This window comes from Brassica napus, chromosome C9 (assembly GCF_020379485.1).
Source record: "Brassica napus cultivar Da-Ae chromosome C9, Da-Ae, whole genome shotgun sequence".
NCBI lineage: Eukaryota > Viridiplantae > Streptophyta > Magnoliopsida > Brassicales > Brassicaceae > Brassica > Brassica napus.
The window spans coordinates 4,832,858-4,855,609 of NC_063452.1; the positions used below are offsets into that span (position 1 = coordinate 4,832,858).

Consider the following 22,752-nt stretch of genomic DNA (forward strand, 5'->3'; position numbering starts at 1 on the left):
ATTTTTGACCTACTGAGAAATAGACTATCTTCATATGAACTTTGAAAGTTATTTTTTTGTAAAATATATTTTCAGCAGAGTTTGGAGATAATAATGTCCAAAACTCAAATCGAATCATTTTCTGCATCTCTTCTGCAAGAACTTGAGGTATGTTGTTGCTTCAGCTCCAAGAAAATATGTTTTTTTATCCCTTCTTTTTAAATATAGAAACGTTTCAAATATTTTGATGTGGTTCTGTTTCTGACACAGATTATATGGGACGAGGTTGGAGAAACAAAAACCGAAAGAGAAAAGATTTTGAATGAGATTGAAGACGAATGCAGAAACATCTATATTGGTAAAATCGAAAAGGTTAAAGAGGAGAGGAGTCGGCTAAGACAAGACATTGTTGACTCAGAAGCAAGAGTTATTGCTATATGTTCTGTAATGGAAGAGCCATCAGGTCCTGGAAGACAACAACAATCTGATCAATGTGGAAGAAGTTTGAAAGAAGAGTTAGGAAAGATTCTTCTAAAACTTGAAGATATGGAAAAGAGAAAATCAGAGAGGAAGAATCAGTTTATTCAAGTTATTGAAGATATAAAATGTATAAGAGATGAGATTAATGGTGAATCTGATGAGACTTGTTCATCTGATTTTTCGGTTGATGAATCCGATTTATCTCTTAGAAAGCTTGAAGAGGTACATAGAGAGCTTTACACACTTCAAGAACAGAAGGTTTCCTAAACTTAACTAATTACTTCTTTTTTTACTTTAATTTAATTTCTTGATCAAGAGGTTAATATTTTGAGGTGTTTTTTTTTGGCTCAGAGGAACCGGATGAAACAGATTCAAGATCATCTAAGAACTCTGGAATCGCTTTGTTCGGTTCTTGGTTTGAATTTTCGAGAAACTGTTACCAAGATTCACCCAAGTTTAGTAGAATCTGAAGGGTCAAGAAGTATAAGTAATACAACACTTGACAAGTTAGCTTCATCAGTAAACCAGTGGCATGAGACAAAGATACAGAGAATGCAAGAAGTCAGTTTAATGTTTACAAACTTTTTTTTTAGTATCTTACAACTTTGCTCTTTGTTCTTTACATATAATCCATTTTATTGATTGCAGCTTCAAGATCTTGTGATCACAATGCTTGAGTTTTGGAATTTATTGGATACACCAGCAGAAGAACAACAAAAGTTCATGAGTTTTTCATGTAATATAGCTGCTACTGTTTCTGAAATAACCAAACCTAATAGCCTTTCCACAGATTTGCTTGAAGAGGTAGGTACATTCACATTAGCTTTAACTATTTTCTAATCTTCTTAAAAATTTTTTTTTGCTGATTGATTGTTTAATGCTTAAAAGGTTAAAGCCGAGGTTAGTCGGTTAGAGGAGTTAAAATGGAGCAAAATGAAAGAACTTGTTTTAAAGAAGAGGTCAGAGCTTGAAGAGATATGCAAAAGAACACACATTGTTATTGAAGAGCAAGATATTGCGGTGGAGAATGTAATTAAAGCCATTGAATCAGGAGAAGTGAACCCTGAAAATATACTAGAACATATCGAGTATCGAGCTGGGAAAGTGAAAGAGGAAGCTTTAAGCAGAAAAGAGATTCTTGAAAAAGCTGAAAAATGGTTGAATGCTTGTGAGGAAGAGACTTGGCTTGAAGAGTATAATCAGGTTTGTCTCTTTTATAATCATCCATGGTCTTTCACCTTTTGTGGTTAGTTATGGATTTTTATGATTTGTATAGGATGAAAACCGGTACAATGCTGGAAAAGGATCTCACTTAATCCTCAAACGTGCAGAGAAAGCTAGAGTACTCGTTAATAAACTTTCAGGTTTCATATAGATGATACCAAGAAAGTTTTCAGATTGTTATCTTTGTGAGTCTTTTTGACTAACTGAAAACTTCTTGATTTTTTTTTAGCTATAGTTGAAGCATTAGCTTCCAAGATTACAATTTGGGAATCAGAGAGAGAAGCTGAGTTTCTATTTGATGGTGTATGAGTTATCTTCTTCCATCACACAAAGTCTCATCTCCCTCTCATAGCACTTGTAATTGATATTTTTTGTCTGATTTTCTACGTTCAGAATCGTCTACTTGCAATGTTAGAAGAGTATACAGAACTCAGAGAAGAGAAAGAACAAGAACGTCGCAGGAGAAGAGTATTTAGCTAACACTCTTTTGCATCAATACACTTCTAAAAATCACCAAAAGTAATGCTTGTTGGATTTTGGTTGTTTATAGGATTTGAAGAAACTTCAAGGTCAAGTTACACCAGAGCAAGACAAGGGAACTCCTACTAAGCATCAAAGCGCGAAAAAGAGTCTTAAAGTATCAACTAACAAGAGATTTGGATCATCTCCTCAAACTCCTCGATCTGATTCTCCTCATTCAGCGAAATCTTTTGCATCTCAATCACGCCATGGCTGAAAATATGGAGCAACAACTTCAAAGTAGTCTTTTTAGTTCACTTTTATTCAACTAAAAAGAATCTATAGGAGTGATTACATGAAGACACCTCAACTGTGTTCTTAACAACAACATATAAACAAAAGAGATCAGAAAGAGAGAGTTGTCTAGAAACTAAGAGCATGATTAAACCGGAGTTCTTAAGATGGGGTTCTTAGCAGAAGTTAAGAAACTGTTTCTTAATTTTTAACTTAAAAAGCTAAGAACCGGTTCTTAAATAAGGATTTTAAGAGCCGATTCTTAACTTTTTTAGTTAAAAATTAAGAAACTTCCGCTAAGAACCGCACTATAAGAACCCCGGGTTAATCATGGTCTAAGTCATCATTTCTTTCTTTTTTGGTAAGATGTTATGATAAGTCATCACTTTTGTTAAACCCCCTTTGGTATGCTTAAAGACTTGCTAACTCATTAAGAGAGTTTGACAATGAAAGGAATCTGAATGATTATTGGATCGTTTCATTTGTATTATGTCATGTCTCAGATCCAAGTGTGTACAGACACTACTGATTGTGCTGCGGGAAGTAGATTTGACTTTGACCGACAAAATGTACTTGCTGCAAAAATCAGTGTCGATTCTTTATCCAAAGATTACTTCTTTTTTTTTTGAGAATTTATTTCTAAGTACGTGAAACAAAATCCTTGAAATCCATCTATAAACTTTGCGTAAGTGAATCAAAGGATTTAGCTTATCTTGAAAATTAATTGGTCTTAGTATATTTTCAAAGCAAATTTCTTTGGTCAACGTTACTAAAAGTGATTACAAATGATATTGTCAGAACACGGTATTTTTTATATTTTTTTGAAATTTTCACTTTTAACTTTTTTTTTTTGCAGTTTCGTTTTATTTAATTAGACATATTAATTTTCCAAGACGGACGTGGATCTTTCTCTAAACCAAAATTAATAGTTTGATTTTATAACTATTATATCATCGAGATTAGAATAATATTCAATGAAACAACTGTCTACATGATATTTTTAGCATATAGTATTATTTCTTTCTCCTACAAATTTCCATTTTATTGATTTACTTCCTTTTTTCTTTGCAAAAATATATTATATCTTACTGTTATGAAAAATTTGGGGGATATTGCATCTAATTTCTGAGAGATTTCTACTTTGCTAATTTCCGGTGAGATCAAGAGGTTAATCACCCACTGAGAAAGCTTTTGCATTTTTCTGCTACAGTGTTAGTTTCAGCTCCATAACTGTTGAAAGGTAAGAAACCAAATCTAAAAACGGTAACCAATTTTTTTCTTCTGGTTTAATCTTTGATCCCAGCTATTTCATCCATTTTTATATCTAGTTAATTTTGTCTGAAAAAAACAAAAGAAATCTTTGCTTCTTCATCTTCTTCCTCTATCTCTCTAAGTTTCTTTCTCTTCATCTTTGTTGAATTTAGCATTCAAGGGCAAAATTGTTCTGCTATTTTTTTTGGTAATTTGAAACTTTAAAAATGGAGGAGAAAGGTGGAATGAGTCCAAGTGGGGTCATCACAGTTAAGGGAGATGAAACTTTGGCACCAAGAACAGAGTTTCAACAAAACCCTAGCTTTCTTCCATCCGTGGGACCCACGACGGTGGTATCTCCTCTCCCTCCGGCTCCAGCCACTGTGACTCCTGGCTCAGCCGCTGCAGCGCCTCCGCCATCAATCTCTAGCGCAGGGACAGATCTGACAAAGAAGAAGAGAGGGAGGCCGAGAAAATACGCTCCAGATGGTAGTCTGAACCCTAGGGCTTCGAGACCAACTCTGTCTCCGACTCCAATCTCATCTTCCATTCCATTCTCTGGAGATTATCATCATCATTCTCACTGGAAACGAGGAAAGGCTCATCAGCAACCTGTTGAATTCATCAAGAGATCTAACAAGTTTGAGTATGAAATCAGCCCAGGTAAACTTTGCAGTCTCTTTGTGTGTGTGTGTTTTGATCTTTTGCATTGGTTTTAGTGAGATAGATCTGATCTGGAGTTTTTGAGTTATCTGTTGATGTGATTTTATGTGGATTTTTTGAGATGTTGGGAAGTGGGACCAAACATAACTGGGTACCCTTTTGTCTGAAGAAGGTACAAAGAGACCAGTTGGAAGACAGAAAAAGAGAATCTGATGATGCTGATTGAACAAACATAAAATAAAAATACAAAAAAGATTTTAAACAAAGAGAGAATAATCTCTTGTTGTCTCTTCATCTTTAGAAGATAAAGAGTGTCTAGTCTTGTTAACTGTTAATTTGTTAGCATAGATCTTAAGGTTTCTAATCAGCTTGGTTAATTCTGTTTTAATTACTGTGCAACCACTGATTATTATGGATAGTTATAGACAAGGATGATCAAGTTGGCTAGTTGAGAATTAGAGTTTATTAATTACCTGATTAGTCAAAGTCAATAGCATCAAAACTTTTATCTATTTGTAGCTCCTCCTCCTGCTGGGCTATCATGCTATATGGGTGCAAATTTTACAACACATCAGTTTACTGTCAATGCTGGCGAGGTAACAAATTTCCCAAAACATGATTTTTCTTTGGTAATGGATTATGTGTATCATTGTTTTGAGAATATATATTTTCTTTTAAACAGGATGTAACGATGAATGTTATGCCGTATTCACAAGGCTCTCGAGCTATATGCATTCTTTCTGCTACTGGTACCATCTCTAATGTCACACTTCGTCAACCCACCACTTCAGGAGGCACTCTTACATATGAGGTAACCAAATTAACACTACATTTTTGGTTCTTGATGAGATTTTTGGCGGTTCTTGAATAAGTTTGTTCTCTTGTCTTAGGGTCGATTTGAGATACTTTCTTTATCGGGTTCCTTTATGCCTACCGATAACGGTGGAACCAAAGGCCGGTCCGGGGGTATGAGCATTTCTTTAGCCGGACCAAACGGTAAAATCGTCGGCGGTGGCCTTGCTGGTATGCTCATAGCGGCCGGTCCTGTCCAGGTAACACAAGCTTGATTATCTAATAAATTAAAAACATATTTAATAATTCCGAGTATAAAGAGCCATAAGTCTTTATAATTTGTGACAGGTGATAATGGGAAGTTTCATTGTGATGCATCAAGCAGAACAAACTCAGAAGAAGAAACCTAGAATCATGGAGGCTTCTCCTCCTCCACCACAACCACAACAACAACCTCCTACTTTCACTATCACCACTGTGAATTCCACTTCTCCTGCGGTGGCCACCGTAGAGGAGCCAAAACAACAAACCTACGGTGGTGGTGGTACAATGAGACCGTTGTCTCAAATGCCTTCTTCTTTCCACAACGATAGTATCACAACGACCTATCATGGATATGGGAATATGAACGCTGGTGCTACTAATAAAGAAGAAGATGACTATGAAAATGGTGGGGATGATGATTCCGGCGATACTAGGAGCCTATCTAATAGTGGTTGAGCAATCCTAGGACTTTCTTTTGTAGGAAGTAAGATACCTTTAAGGTCAAAAGTGTTTCAGCTATTCTTTTCTTTGCTTTTTAGAGGGCTGTTTCAGGTGTGAGGCTTTTTCTAAAAAATTCTTCTTACTGTGTGTTTTTCTAGGGTATTTGTTTTTGTGATCGGTTTAGCTTAATTATGTTGAAATCGTCGATTAAACGATGTTTTATGGTTGCGGTTATTGAGATTAAAATTTACTATTTTGCATATGACATAGTTCTAACCAATTTTATATTCTACATAATTTTTGATTTAGTCAAAATAACACTCGAAATCTATAAAAAGTTCCAATGGTCTCTTTGGCCGTCCTTGTTCTGATAACACTGGTTTTGCTTCGGGTGATGTTATGAGCAAGTTGGGTCCGAGGGAAGTCGCCATGGTTAAGGAAATGAATGAGTAGGATGAAATGATAAAAGAGATACGAGCAAGATAATAGGCATAGCAGGGCTTCATTAAACAAAGAATGATGGAGAGTCAAAGTTGAAACTATTTTTTTTGATCTCTAAGGTGAATGGTAAGATGCATAGCTTTTGTTTTTGGTCTAGCTCTTATATTATCAGTGGCGCAACCTATGAGGTTTAAATAATCTTAAGACCCAAACATTTCAGAATCTATGAGGTTCAATTAACCGCCCAAACATTTTAGAATTATACTCTGTGTTTCATTTTAAGTGTCGTTTTGAGTTTGTGTACACGGATTAAGGAAACAATTTATTTTGTATATTTCCTATATAAAAACACAATTACCTATACATCTAACCATATTTCAACCAATAGAAAAATAAATTGCTGAACAAAATTAATAAATTTTGCATTGAAAGTTGAAAACGACATTTATTTTGTAACGAAAAAATTTCTCTCCAACGACACTTAATATGAAACGGAGAGATTATTTACTAAATTTTGATTCTAGTGTTTTATGTTCTATAATTATATTAAAAACTCTGATATAATATATATAAAAAAGGTTTTTTGTCGTATAGGACGTTCAAAATTACTTATCAAAGGTTCTACAATGTTTGTGAAGCCTTCCATTAAGTTTTGTGGGCTTTAAAAATCATAAAGCTGTGATAATTTAGAAAACAAACTAAAATTAAGCTTATTTAAAAGAACTTTTGAGTTATTTTAATTTCTACGTTCACGTAGTATTAAAAACTAAAAAGACAAAGGAGCCACCCATCACTCATGATAGTTAAAAAAGACCTTAATAAAAGATGATGTCTCCTGGAATGGTCGAAGCAGAATCTGTAGCCACTCGCTGTTCTCTATCGTTGTCTCCTCCTCAATGTTATCCCAATCCCACGTTCGCTTTATTTTTATTTTCTTAGTTAGGTATATTAATTAGGAATTCATGTTTTTTTATCCCAGTCTTTAAATTGGTTACTGCCATTTACAATATTCAAGATTTTGTTATATTTTTCAATATTATATATACTAGAGATTTTTTCCGCGCTTCGCGTGGATTGTGTCTTATAAATTTATTTTATTTATAATATTATTTTTCGGTTTTTTTCTTTTACATTAACTTCTTGTTTTTTTCCAATGTTAGTTTTTCTTAATTTAAATTTATATGTTTATAATTTTTCATTTTTCTTGTTGTAGATGGAGAATTATATTTTTTATTGATGGTTTTTTGTATGTGACATAAACTTTTTGAAATTTTAAAATAATGTTATATATAGTACGATTAACACATTAAAGAAGAGAAACATATTCAGACACATTTTACACAGGTTTTATATGCATAATTTTAAACATTATATATGTATATATTATAAGTTTGAAACATGTAAATGCTTTCTAAAGCTAAATACTTGTTCTGAGTTTACATAACTTATCGAAAGTTTTATCTCTTTTTAAATTCAAATCACAGAAAAAAATATCAAAAAGTCAGTATAGATGGGTTTTTTGAGCTTTTAAATCAACACTGAAAAATTACATGAATCATATAACAACAGTTTTATAAACAACTGGATAAAATTTGACCGAGCCAAAGATTTTTACACAATATGTTCTTTCTTCTTCAAATTGCGAAGAGCCTATAGGCACAAGAAAAAAAATCATAATTTTTGTTTTCACTTATATAACATGTTTTCTCCTTTACACACGGAATTTATTGCACTGCTATAAGCAATGGAGAACTCTATTCATATAAGATTCACATCTATGCATTTTGACAAAGAAGAATTTTAGCCATCTTTAGTTTCGGAATGGACCAACTTCAGTCATATACACTATATTTTTTCTATGATTCAAATCTTACAATTTTAATATATGTGCAGATTTCCATGTGAAAAAGCACGCACGTCATCTATCATTCAACCTATTACTTTTTCCAAAGTAAACACTATAATCCTCGTTTGGTTAGCTCCACAAACTAATCTCTTTGGATCAGTTTACTAAAAAAATATGGATACTAATGTCAGAAAAGAATATAAACACTATCAACAATAAATATTGGCACAAGACTATTTGGTTCAAGGAACATATTCCACGTAATGTGTTTATATCATGGCTGGCTTTGCGGAGAAGACTGCCAACCAAGGATTGCTCGAGGCGTTGGGGGTTAAATGTCTTCGGAACGTGCGTCCTTTGTAATCTGGAAATAGAGACTCACCATCATCTCTTCTTTGAGTGCTCTTTCTCTCGCTTGATATAGAAGCCTTTTGCTGCTGAAGTTTGGATTTCTCCTCAGGCTGATCTACTCTGTTGCAGCCTGAATCAATCAACCTCGCGTCAACGCAGATGCGCATGCTACTCCAGTCATCAAGCTCTACTTTCAGTCAGCCATCTACCTGCTGTGGAAAGAGCGTAATGCTCGTGTGTTCACAGCTGTCTCTTCACCTTCATCAGTCATCCTTGCCTCTCTCGACCGTATGATGCGTGACCGTCTCCTCTCTTACCCGGCAAGTTCTTCTTTCTCTTCTTCTCTACTTCTTTTTATCTTTTTTGTATAAGACTTCCTTAAGACTTTTTTTATTTTGAGTTGTTGTTGGTTGTTTTTGTTTCCTTGATGTAATAAGTTGTTTAAAAACAACAGTGTAACCTTTCAGAAAATGATAATCTTAACATCTTACCAAAAAAAAAAAACAAATATTGACTTATTTATGTGAATATATATTTTATTTTAAATCATTATAATGGACAAATAAAGCACCATAATTTGTACAACAAATTTTCTTAGATTCACCTCATCATACTCACCATTTTACCATTTTAATTACATAATTTTACATGAGCTTCTTCACCCTCCCCGGTTATTTTCTCTTTATTTATAACTACAATATAAAGTTATAAACTATATATATTATAAATTAATAATTTATTTACCCTTGAAGTCTAACGATTAAAAATAGAACATAATTCAATATAGATATATGATTCTATTAATAAATTAGCAGTTACAAATTTGAAATTTCTAGAAATATCAAAAGTCGTATATTAGTTAATTATCTTCTAAATGACATTTATTTCTAATTCTTTTTGGATGAGAATATTTTGGCTGAGGTGGATAGTCCCAAAAGCCTTGAATTTAGTCCCTTTTATATAGTAGGATAACTACAATATAAAGTTATAAACTATATATATTATAAATTAATAATTTATTTACCCTTGAAGTCTAACGATTAAAAATAGAACATAATTCAATATAGATATATGATTCTATTAATAAATTAGCAGTTACAAATTTGAAATTTCTAGAAATATCAAAAGTCGTATATTAGTTAATTATCTTCTAAATGACATTTATTTCTAATTCTTTTTGGATGAGAATATTTTGGCTGAGGTGAATAGTCCCAAAAGCCTTGAATTTAGTCCCTTTTATATAGTAGGATTCTGGTGATCAGTAGCGGCCCTGACTTTTAATGGACCAGAAGCTATTTGGCAAAAAAAGGCTGCAGTTATCGTAGGCATGGGTCGAACTCATGACCTTGGGGAATATAGCTTTATTTTTTTAGCACTAGACTAAAGAGATATTCAACAAATTGGGGCCGAAAATAATCTATATTGTTCAATGGCCGGAAGCCCATGCTTCTACAGCTTCCTATCAGGACCGGGCCTGCTAGTGATTCGATTTTGGTTCGTATATAAGAAAATCTATGAAGACTTTTCTGAGATATGTCGCAATGACCATCCCGCGCATTCATGTCTATGTCTACTGTTTTAAAATGTTTTAGGGTAAACTAGGTGGTGGCCCGCAATTTTGCGGATACAAATACTTTATAAAAACATAATACATTATATTTTCGTGAAACTATATATATTTTTATTATTAAAATTTAATGTTAATTTTGTTTGAGATTATAATGTTAGGTGTAAACATATGAAATTTCTAATGTAACAAAAAATCATTTTTATTCAGATTAACATTGTTTTTATTCTTTATATATGAAAATAATTTATAATCTTATGGTTTTGAATGATAATTAGTTTTTTGCTAAACTTTCTAGGACTTTTGCAGTTAGTTTTTATAAATCATTATGTCTGATATTATTTGAATCATTTGGAAAATTATTCTAATTGGTTCTAAAATTACCTTTTTATATTTTAATTAAAATAAATTAAAAAAAAACGGCGATGCAAAAGGCGATTCAGTGATCTAGGGTTTCGATGCTTCAAAGGGATTGGGATCCGGGGATTGGAGAGGTATTATCGGATCATTGGGATTCAGAGAGTCGATTTGGAGATGGGATTCTCCATGATCGGAATGTTGCAGATGGAAGATTGGATTTTCCTTCTGATTTTAGAACGGCTGGCTTGATCGAGGGTGAAACAATGATTGAGATTTGGATCTGGCGAAAACAAGGAAGTATGAAGTTTGGGTCCTTGATTTTTATTTCGATCATCTTTAAGACGAAATTGAATCAAGGAAGAGGTATATCCTTTCTTTCCTTTCGCTGGTTTTTTCAGAGATGTGGAGATATGGAGAAATTCTGCAAAGGGTTTCATATGGAAAGTTCGATGATATTTGTACAAGACAAGCGGGATTACCGAATAAGTTTGTGGTTAATGGGATTATTATGGGCATTTGATTTTGTTATCACGAATCAAATCAGAATTAGGGAAATTAAGGAAATTATTGGGATTTTGGTTCAGTATAAATGGACGAAAGGGTTCTTTCCTTGGATCATAGACCTTGCAACTTTCTCTCTTGCAATTGATAAAGTTCACAGCTTTATTTTTCTTCTTTTCGCTATGTCACAGAGTCAACTTTTGGGAAATGGGGGGGAGGTGAAGAACGGAGAAGGAGTTCGCAAACGTCTGAAGATATCAGTGGCCCACTTTGATAATTCGGCTCTCATCAAGAACTTTTCCAAGACCCTTCTCGGGAGATGTATGAATCCGGAGAAGCAGGAGATGCCGGCTCTAATTTCGAATCTCCCGAAGATATGGAAACTGGAAGAGAGGGTTGTTGGTACGGATTTGGGGTTTGGGAAGTTCCAGTTTGATTTCGAAACGGTGGAAGATATGGAAGGGGTTCTCAAGAATCAACCTTTTCATTTTGATTACTGGATGTTGGCTTTGGCGCGGTGGCAACCAAAAAAGTCCCTGCTCTATCCATCGGAAATACCTTTTTGGGTTCGAATCATTGGAGTCCCGGTGGAGTTCAAAACGGAAGCCACTTTTGAGAGCATTGGAGACGCCATAGGAAGAACGGTGACCGTAGATTTGGATCACTCTCGAGTGCAAGTGGTGGTTGATGCGTTTAAAGAATTGTGCTTTGAAACCACGATAGATTTCAATGGTGGGGAGTTCTATGATGGTGAGGAAGCTCCGGTATCACTGCGGTATGAGAAGCTGTTTGGATATTGTCAAGTGTGCGGGAGTCTTTGCCACAAGGACGACGTCTGTCCCCTAGATGTGAAGAACACTAAGAAGAGTCCAGAAAAGAAACGTGAGGGAAGAGAAGGTAATGGGGTTTGGCATGATGGAGCGAAGTACGATGATCGTGCAAGGAGTTATAAAGGTGTAGTCATTAATGGAAATGCGAATCAACAGCAAAAAGAAAGAGAGGGCCGTGAGTATTATGGCAAAGGTAAAGGCAAAATGGGGGAAGAAACCGATTCAAAATGGATGAAGGTGCCAGAGAGAGGAAATAAGAGAGCCAACAACAACCGTGGAACTTATAGAGGAGATGGGGAGGCTTCTCGATACAGACCTGCCAGGCGAGAGGACTCAAGGTCTGGTGTTCAGAGTGGGCATCTTCGACACTCTTCAGAACAGACTAAGCAACCGTTTCAACAAGAGGTTCGTGAGGAAGTTCGAGAGGAGGGTGAGATTAGGTCCGTTGCGGAGGCTCGCATAATGCCACCCTCTCAGGCGTTTCAAGTGGAACTGGCCAATACTCAGGCTGAGGGAACAACAGTCATCTCGGATCCTACTGACGTGGACCGTGGATTGGCAGAGGTACATGGTATGCAGGAGGATCAAGTTGACTTAGAAGATGAGGATGTGATGGACATGGATGAGATTAAGGCTCATCTACTTGAGAATGGGATTGATATGGATGCAGAGGATTTTTTAGAAGAGACAGCAGAGGAAGAAACTGAGGAAGTGATCAAGGAACAGGCAGAAGATAACAATGCTCATGTTACAGATGGGGGGACTGTGGAAGAGGAGCAAGGCCCGGTTGCTGGAAATGCGGAGAAGAAACCAGGACTACGTAAGAGGCTGTTCAAGGCATCGACCGGTACTGCGGGTAGTAGTAAATTGAGAGCATTTAATGCGCTTGCGTCCCCACGCAAGCGAGCTGCAGCGAAGCCAGGAGTGCGTCCGGGAGATACCATCAAGCAAGCGGAGAGTAAGGGTGCTTCAAACCTGAAACTTGGGACACAGAAGATTTGATTTATGGTTAGTAGATGTTCTAAAGGTTTCTCAAGCAGGCTGGGCTTGTCTTATGTTTTACTTTGTTTTCTGGTTTTAATAAGCTCTATGAGCAAGTGCGTTTTCTCTGTTTCGAAGTGTTGTAAGAGACTGGTTTTATTTGTGGTTTCCTTGGGGGAGAAGCAACGATTTAATACAACAGTCTTTTGTTATTGGCTTTGTAATCGTATTGGCTATTTTGATGGATATTGGATTAGAATAGAGTTCGTTGGGTTGGAATGGAAGCAGTTAAGTAGTAGTTTTATGGGTGAATGGTGTTTAATAAGTCTATCAAATAATCGGAAATGGCTGGTGAGGTTGTTAGTTTGTCAATGGTGGCGCTTGAAGTTAGGGATTTTAGATTGCGTTTCTTTGGCATTGGAAATTTTGAATCAGGTACAAGTTGGATGGAGAGGATCGTATTATGAAGCACATGTCAAGCGAATTGATGGTTCTTTTTCAAACCAAGAAGAAAGCGGGTTTGGTTTTTTTGGTGAAAGGAAAATTTTTCACGTGGGGGTAGATGGCTTTGCATATATATTGCATGTCTTTGGTGGATCGAAAAGTTATAGTTTTTATTTTATTTATGGAAGCAGAGTTATATCATTATGGAGGCTACGTGGTAGAATTTGGATTATGTTAGCGGTCTCTTTCCCGATCATTATGGAATGGTCCAGACCACAACGAACGGTTAACAATTGGAGTGTGGAAATCGGGTATCATTACACCCATAGACTCAGCTCTCAAGAGCAATTTAAAATGTTTTTTAAATGCGGGTTTTAAGTTGGAATTGTCGAGGAATGGGAAGTAAGTGGACGCTAAGCTATTTAAAGGAGATAAGGTATAAACATAAACCGGATTTTTTGTTTTTATCAGAGACAAAGCAAGATTCAGAGTTTGTCCAAAAATGGCAAGCTCATTTGGGGTTTGATAATATCGTTACTATAGACCCGGTGGGGAGAAGTGGAGGATTAGCGCTTTTCTATAATAATGAGTATCAAGTTAAGGTATTATTCTCTAGTAATCGAATGATAGATGTGGAAGCGGAAGCCCTGGGTAAAACGGTCTATCTTACCTTTGTATATGGGGATCCAGTTCAAAAATTGCGAGAACAGGTATGGGAACGGTTAACTAGGTATGGACTGGCGAGATCCGATCCCTGGTTTATTATTGGAGATCTTAATGAGATTACTGGTAATCATGAAAAAGATGGTGGGGCTATTAGGAGTGCAGATTCTTTTATTCCTTTCAATAATATGATAAGAAATAGTGGTCTGCTAGAATTTCCAGCTAGGGGAAATAAAATGTCATGGCAAGGGAGAAGAGGAAAAGGGAAAGGGGCTGTGTTGGTTCGATGTCGGTTGGACCGTGCGCTAGCAAATGAAGAATGGCATACCCTATTCCCGTGTTCTTTTACAGAGTATCTTGGGATGGTGGCCTCTGATCACCGTCCTGTGGTAGCTTATATGGAAGATAAAGTTCCCAAACGGAGAGGACAGTTTCGGTTTGATAAAAGGTGGATTGGGCAAGAAGGTCTCTTAGAATCAATCTCCATGGGTTGGATAGATTCTAATGAGGAGCGGGCAGGAGGGGGCGCCGCAGGTATAGTGGCAAAAATTAGTAATTGTCGACATGAAATTGCTAGATGGCGGAAAAATAATCCACCTTATGGAAAGGAAAAAATAAATGAACTGCAACAGGCACTTGAAGAGGTGCAAACAGATAACTCTAGGTCACAAGAGGATATTCTGGAAGTGTCGAGGAAGTTACAAGAAGCATATAAGGATGAAGAAGATTATTGGCACCAAAAAAGCAGGAACATGTGGTATTCATCTGGGGATCTTAATACGAAATTTTATCATGCTTTAACTAGGCAGCGGAGAGTTCGCAATAGAATTGTTGGATTACACGATGCTAATGGGAATTGGATTACAGATGATAATGGTGTGGAGAAGGTGGCCGTGGACTATTTTGAGGATTTATTTACTACTACTTCCCCAGCGGAGTTTGACAGTTTTTTGGCAGAGATTACACCGAGCATTACTTCCCAGATGAATCAACGTCTGGTGAGGTTAGCGACGGAGGAAGAGGTTAAAGAGGCTTTGTTTATGATGCATCCAGAAAAGGCACCAGGGCCGGATGGCATGACAGCACTTTTTTTTCAACATTCTTGGCATCTTATAAAGAATGATTTGGTAGAAATGGTTAACCATTTCTTGGTTTCGGGGACTTTGGATGCACGTTTAAATATTACCAATATTTGTATGATACCAAAAACGGAGAGACCTACACGGATGACGGAATTGAGGCCAATCAGTCTTTGTAATGTTGGATATAAAATCATCTCAAAAGTCTTGTGTCAGCGCTTAAAAAGCTGTCTTCCTTCACTTATTTCCGAAACTCAATCGGCATTTGTGGCGGGAAGATTGATATCTGATAATATTCTTATTGCACAGGAAATGTTTCACGGATTGAGAACCAACAAGGCTTGTAAAGGAAAGTATATGGCAATTAAAACGGATATGAGTAAAGCATATGATAGGGTGGAATGGGGTTTTATTGAGGTTTTATTGGAAAAAATGGGGTTTGACCTTCACTGGATTAAGTTGATGATGGAATGTATTTCTTCGGTTCAATATAGGGTTCTTATCAATGGTCAACCACGTGGCCTTATTGTGCCACATAGGGGCTTACGTCAAGGAGATCCATTATCACCTTATTTATTTATTCTTTGCACTGAGACTTTAATTGCAAATATAAAAAAGGCGGAGAGAGAACAACAAATTACAGGAATGAAGGTAGCTCGGGCTTGTCCATCGATTTCTCATCTGCTTTTTGCGGATGATAGTCTTTTCTTTTGTAGAGCCCAAAAAGAAGAGTGTCAAACAATTCTTAGGATTCTAAAGGAATATGAGGCAGTTTCAGGGCAACTCATAAATTTTGATAAGTCTTCTATCCAATTTGGATATAAGATTGAAGAATCTGTTAGACAGGAGTTAAGGGATATCTTGGGTATTCAGAATCTTGGAGGAATGGGATCATATCTTGGCTTACCAGAAAATCTAGGCGGATCCAAGATCCAGGTTTTCAGTTTTGTACAAGAGCGTTTAAATAATAGAGTCAATGGGTGGACTTTCAAGTTTTTCACAAAAGGGGGGAAAGAAGTGGTTATTAAGTCGGTGGTTACGGCATTACCAAATCATACGATGTCATGTTATCGTTTGCCTAAAGCAACGGTGAAAAAGCTGACAAGTGCGGTATCACAATTTTGGTGGAGTCCAGGGGGAAGTACGAGAGGTATGCACTGGAAATCATGGGACAAGGTATGTCTTGATAAGGAAGAAGGAGGGTTGGGTTTTAAAGATATCACTGATTTCAACACGGCAATGCTTGGTAAACAGTTATGGCGTCTGATAGAGAAGCCAAATACCTTATTTTCTCGAGTTTTCAAAGGTCGGTATTTTAGGAATGCTTCACCCTTGGAACCGATTCGTTCATATGCCCCGTCATACGGCTGGCGGAGTATTGTTTCTGCTAGATCTCTGGTTAGCAAAGGACTAATCAAAAGGGTGGGATCAGGGTCTTCCATATCTGTATGGAATGATCCATGGCTCCCAACCACTCGCCCGAGACCAGCAAATAAAAATCAACACAATTTATACCCGGACCTTACAGTAGAGTCTCTCATTGACTCTACCTCGCGAACATGGAATTTAGGGGCAATTCGGACTTTGGTGGATCCTCAGGATGCAAAACTAATAGAAAGTATCCCACTAAGTAGGATTCAACAGGTGGATAAAGATGGATGGCACTTTACGAAAAATGGTAAATATTCGGTTAAATCAGGATATCAAGTGGAACGGATTTATCCTGACAGAGAAAGGCCACCTTTACTGATTGGGCCAACGGTTGATGTCTTGAAGGCTTACTGCTGGAAAATAAGGTGTCCACCAAAGCTAAAACATTTCTTATGGCAATTGGTGACAGGGTGCATAGCGGTTCGGAAAAATTTACATGCAAGAGGAATGCAAGGGGATATTGGTTGTGTACGATGTGGAGCTCCCGAGGAATCTATAAACCATGTGTTTTTTGAATGCCCTCCAGCTGTTCAAGTTTGGGCCCTTTCGAAAATACCATCAAATCCAGATGTTTTTCCAACGAGCGCCCTCTTTACAAACATCGATCATCTATTCTGGAGAGTTTTTCCGCAGATGGAAGATCATCAGTTTGCATGGATACTTTGGTACATTTGGAAAGGTAGAAATAATAAGGTTTTCAGTAATTTGGACATGGATCCTATGGACACGCTAAAATTGGCTGAAACAGAATCCACATTGTGGGCTGAGGCACAAGTAAAGAATGATCAGAGGATACCATTACCATCAGCAGCTACGGTACTGCCGGCGATCCCAGGAAGATGGTGTTTTACGGATGGCTCGTGGAAGGAGGGTTTTAATTTTTCAGGACAAGGTTGGTTCAGTACTCTGGAAGGTTTTGATGGTTTGTTGGGGGCTCGAAATGTGAGGGCTACTCTCTCGCCTCTCCATGCAGAAATGGAAGCATTATTATGGGCAATGGAATGTATGAAGAACTTGCGTCAATCTCAAGTGACGTTTGCAACGGATTGTTCTCAACTGGTGAAGATGGTTTCGGAACCAGAGGAATGGCCAGCTTTTGCAAATTATTTGGAAGATATCAAGATCCTGAGGGAGAGCTTCACCCGATCAGAGCTCATCTATGTACCACGGACGCACAATTCAAAGGCGGATAGTCTAGCACGCAGTGCTCGAAATCAATCGTCTTTCGTCGTTCACATGGATGCAGATCACCCAGTTTGGTTCACAGAGTCAGTATGAGTCTGTATTTTGATGACAAAAAAAAAAAAAAAAAAAAAAATTAAAATAAATTAAAAATTATCAATCAATCAAAATATGATAAAATTTTAAGGTTTAAACTATGAATGATATCTAAACAAAAGATAGTTAGCTGATTTCCATTTAATACATATAGCAGAGTTGTTTACATCCAAATATAGTAGCTGAAGCATAAAAATAAGAAAACAATTAAAATATATATAATAATATTTTGATTCATGCATTAAAAAATCAATGTTTACAACAATTTTCACAAAATCAGTGTTTTTTATCCATGCATAAAAACAGTGACCGTGATCACCCCCACATACAACAATTTAAAATAAAATCACTGCAATTTAAAGGGTAAACCACATGAAATGTTTTATTTATAACTTGACCAATAAAAAATCTTAACTTGTGTCACGAAGTTGAAAACTTATCGTCTTCACATACATTCCATATAAATATGGACTAGGTAATTTAAGCTCACCAACATTGATCACTTAACCTATTAAATCTGAAAACAATACAATGATTATTGTCAAAGGTGTTTCAAAAAAAAAAGCAAAATATTAAGAATGATAACATACTTACCAACCAAGTATTTGGTGTCGTATGCAAGTATCAAATATCTCACCAAAATCTTTAAAATCATAATGGAGACTATTAGATAGGACATGAATGCCAAAAACAATAGTATCAGTTTGTTTAAATAAATCTTATAGAAATGGGCAGTGGTTATGTTATTTTCATTTGCATGTGAAATATCAAATTTCAAGATCTGAATCCAGTTTACACCATCAGTGAGCTCAAGTTCATATATTTGCTGACAATCTCGTTTTTAATAGAAGCTTGTATTTTGTAATCGTGATTTAATACATAAAGTACAGAAGAATGTGTTAGAAAACCAAAATACACTTCCAAAAAATATAGCTGTTCACAAACAAAAATACATTCACCTTGTTATTGGCTAATATAGCCTCAAGTGATTCGACATATACGTTTTTTGATGGTAAACATTTTTTAAAAATGCATATTCTAGACTTTTCACGTATTTAAAAAAACTCATTAAATATGCATAGTTTTTTTGTGAATAACAATTTTTCATAACTTTTACCCAATAGAAATTCAATAAACACCATTAATTTTTTTGAAACTTACAATTTTTCATAAAATCATACATTGAAAAAGTAAAAAATGTATTTTTTTGAAACAATTTTTTTTTCCAAAACATACATCTTTTATGAACAGAGAGAGTATTTTTTTACATAAACACAACAATCAATATCTCGAAGAATTTTACATAAACACTACAAAACCTTGACATTTATAAAAAGGAGACATGGCTAAAATAACTCTAATTTATGTATTATTGTGCATAGGGTGAAAAGAGAATATATACATAGAGGTTTCTATTACGTTAGTTGGTTAAGGTTATTATAATGGTCATTGAAATAATTTATTATATGAACACATATGGTAGCAACTATATATCCGTATGATATGAATTTATTACTTTCAAGTAATAGTTACTATAGTTTCATAGAATGAGTTAATAAAATAAATAAGTGTTTCTATAAATATGAAACACAACTATAACTATCGAAAGAATGTTTCTACAAATCTGTTTGCCTCATTGATATTTTTTAACAATTTGCCTCATTAATTATTTTCGAAATTGTTAATTACTAACTTTCTCTTTCTCGCTTATGTTATTACCATATATATGAAATAAAAAAATTTCCTTTATAAATTTCAGCAAGAAGTTACTATAGGAATATTGATTTTTCGAATTTTTAAAAATAAATTAAACATAAAATTATGGACCAATCAAATTAAAATGATTTATTTGAAAGCTCTTCTATAAGCGACACGTCAGCAGAAATCACTTAAGTGACTTCTCAATTAATATATAAGAGGATATTACAGTAATACACATTGTAAAACAAAATAAATTGTATGTATTCTGACATAAATCACTACCAATCCAAACAATTTGATCAAGAAACAAGAAAGTGGAAATCTTGGACTGATCGGCCAACAACAAACAAAAAGAACACAAAAACGTCATAAATATTGAATCAAAACAAGATATGATGAACAAAATGTTTTGACATGTCTTTAGGCACATGGCTAATATGATAGTGGAAATCATCGAGAAACTGCAAAACTAAGCCATTGTCTAATCAGAAATAAAAGCCGGTAAATTCCAGTGACAACCGAAACAAAAAATAATAATGGTGACGAAAACTCTCAGGCAGAAAGGAGGAAGTGGACACCAGTTCTTGCCCTGCAGCTCCATTAACTTGGATCCCAAGAGCTTGAAGCCCGAGAGAATAAAATCTAGTAGCGTCCAGTAACATCTTTTATATGAATCCTCATATATGTAACTACAAAAAGATGTGAGAGATCCAATATGAATCCTCAGATCATATTAAAGCAAACACATGCATAAAGTAACATTACTCAGAATTCCATCCAGACATGTTTACATGTACTAATAGTGTGTATTGCAATTTCAGTTTAGAAATTGATATCTTGCATATTTACATTGTTTTATCCATTTATTCATTTTCATTTTCATCATATAGATTAGGATTTAGCCATGTCTAGGTTGCATTTTGCATACATATGTCTCTATTAGGTATTGGAGTACCACATGGTGTTCCTGGAGACATTTGGGTGCATTTGGAGCTCAAAGGAGGTGATTAGAGTGATCTTTGGACGAGCACTGCCTGGAGCGACTACATGAAGTCGCTGTGCACCACATCCCGGAGCGACTTTCCCAGAGCGGCCGCACGAAGTCACTCGCGTTTTCACGTCCGGAGACATACAGATTTGATCCTGGAGCGACCTCTCAGAGCAACCTACCAAGGTCGCTCCCAGCCAGAGCGACTATTTCAAGTCGCTCCACCCAGAGCGACCAGCTCAAGTCGCTCGCGTTTTGACGGGGCGAGACACGAAGAAACGCGTCGGGAGCGACCTCCTGGAGCGACTATGCTAGGTCGCTCCGCGTGTTTTGCTTGGACGATTTTTATGTTATTTCAGGGGCCTTTTGGTCATTTGTTTTGTTGTTTTACATTGCCTAAACCTAAGTTAAGTACTTTGGTAAGCCAAAGGGAGGAGACAATCTCTTTTCTGAAGAACAACTAGTAAAACTTCTTTTTATTCAGATTTCATTGCTTTCATCTTGTGTTCTTGTTGATTTCTTATCTATTTCTCTACATGATTAATCTGAAATCCAATATGGGTTTAAGAGGAATCATGGAGATTAGTGAGTAATCACCTTTTGAATTCATGGGTTAGGGAGATCAAGGGTGATTAGGTTAGTTCTAGGATGTTTTAGTGTAGATCATTCTTGTTCCTTGCTAGTAAAGTATTCATAATGCATCTTCTGAGTTGGCCACTCAAAAGTTGATCATTAGGCATTTTCCACCCAAAAGGTGTTTGATGAAATGCCTGAGACAACTCTCCTAGGCTTTTAGTATACTTTGCCAAAGACATTTGTTGTTAAAGGTGCTAAGATAACTAATAAACTTGTTAGTAATGATTGCTTTCACATTATTCAACCAAAGACATTTGATGTTTGAGATATGTTAGCAAATGAGCATTCATCTAGACATAGAGCTTGCTTAGAATTGTGTCTAGGCTTAAGGTTGATAGTTTGATTGATCATTTGCCATCCTTAGTTCGAAGCTTGATCACCCAAGGTCTAATCCCTATGCCCATGAGTTCTCTTTTCCCTTAGTCAAGAAAGTATCATTCTGTAATTGTTTTCTAGTATTAGTAGTAGTTTAAAACTCATCTAAATCATTGGTTGCACTTAGATTAAGTGAGTACTTGCATTCTCGGTGTTTTGATATCCCTCAGAACTGGTTCGACAATCATTTATACTACAACATTTGTCTTATGAGCCTTGAAAACATCAGAAATCATGATTACAACTCTAGGCTTGAAACTCAACAAGATAACTAAGAATTGCTCCTAATCACTATAAAGAATCATCAGCTAATAAATAGTCAAATTCATGGTTACCTTCACTTGATGTATGTTTCCAAGGAAGCATACAAATGTAAAAAAATTAATCTTTGTAGGTAACTGTACTCGAACATAAAGCTCTTGAGTCCCAATATCCCCTGTTTATACAACTGGTTTTTATCATGTGCAGAAGTCAGCTTCCTCAAACCCTTGATCATATGTTCCCCATAAACTGTCCCGAAGCCTCGCTTCCCTTTCGTTGTTATATATACATACAGCTTGTATTTGGAATACAGTAACACAACCTACAAAAAATGCACTTATTAGAAGACAGTACCAAGCTTTAAGGCACAGCCTTAACCTTTATGCTTTTAACAGATACCCAATTAAGTGTAAGTATGAGAAACATAATAAAGAGAAAGATTGAGATCAATGAACATAGCAGCCTATTGTTGCTACTTGCCATAGAATAAAAAGAACCTACAATCTACAAGATGCATAAGTAGGACAAGAAGAATACATGGAAAAGCTTGCCTCCTTCTTACGTCAATGGCGATTGCATGATCTGATGTATGGTGAGCAAATCTGGTAATCATGTTTTGTTTATGTTAAGGACGGAGATAGCGAATAAATAGATTTTAGGTTAAAAAATTTAGTTGTTTGGCAATAGGATTATGTTATTTCTAAGATTAGCTTTAGAATTATTTAAAAAATAAATGAAATTAAAAATTTCTACCAATGAAATTATAAGGATTTTTCTCAAACTGCATGTATGAGTGACACGTCAGCAGAAATCATTAAAGTGACTTCTCAATTAATATATAAGAGGATCCTCAAAATTGTTTTTTTTATAAAACAAATCATCTATAATTATTGCAGTGCATGCATCGAGCTCCAATTATAAGGACATACAACACATATTGTTATTTAACTTCAAATACCATATTTCAAATATTATTTTTATTGGTAAATTTGAAATATTTTTTATTCTATTTAGTACAAAATATTGTGGTCCAAGTGCAACTCGAAGAAGATAATATTAGTTGATATGAAATTTTAGATTTTTGAAACAGTTCAAAATCTTTCCGGGCACTGGACCAGTTCGGTCTGGCCAAATTTATCTCCAATACCCTTAATTATCTTGATAAGGTGTAA

At 35.6% G+C, this 22,752-nt stretch overlaps 3 protein-coding genes across 4 annotated transcripts; all 3 read left to right on the plus strand.

The window, feature by feature from the left end:
* The first annotated feature begins 291 nt into the window (after window positions 1–291).
* LOC111209861 (65-kDa microtubule-associated protein 9-like) lies at window positions 292–1,881 on the plus strand. The gene is made up of 2 exons (XM_048769799.1): window positions 292–1,263; window positions 1,348–1,881. Exons 1-2 carry the CDS (start codon window positions 1,129–1,131, stop codon window positions 1,708–1,710), a joined length of 498 nt encoding a protein of 165 aa, XP_048625756.1. The 5' UTR covers window positions 292–1,128; the 3' UTR covers window positions 1,711–1,881.
* Window positions 1,882–3,418: 1,537 nt separating this feature from the next.
* LOC111210074 (AT-hook motif nuclear-localized protein 6-like) lies at window positions 3,419–6,100 on the plus strand. Of its 2 annotated transcripts, XM_022710393.2 has the most exons (6): window positions 3,419–3,676; window positions 3,861–4,350; window positions 4,870–4,946; window positions 5,033–5,161; window positions 5,241–5,402; window positions 5,491–6,100. In XM_022710393.2, exons 2-6 carry the CDS (start codon window positions 3,915–3,917, stop codon window positions 5,860–5,862), a joined length of 1,176 nt encoding a protein of 391 aa, XP_022566114.1. In that variant the 5' UTR covers window positions 3,419–3,676; window positions 3,861–3,914; the 3' UTR covers window positions 5,863–6,100. The 2 variants fall into 2 exon arrangements, with proteins under 2 accessions (XP_022566114.1, XP_022566113.1); XM_022710392.2 differs by having other exon boundaries at window positions 3,419–4,350.
* A 4,375-nt stretch (window positions 6,101–10,475) lies between these two features.
* Window positions 10,476–12,980, plus strand: LOC111198766. The gene is made up of 2 exons (XM_022688018.2): window positions 10,476–10,775; window positions 11,105–12,980. Exon 2 carries the CDS (start codon window positions 11,237–11,239, stop codon window positions 12,743–12,745), a length of 1,509 nt encoding a protein of 502 aa, XP_022543739.1. The 5' UTR covers window positions 10,476–10,775; window positions 11,105–11,236; the 3' UTR covers window positions 12,746–12,980.
* Window positions 12,981–22,752: the final 9,772 nt, after the last annotated feature.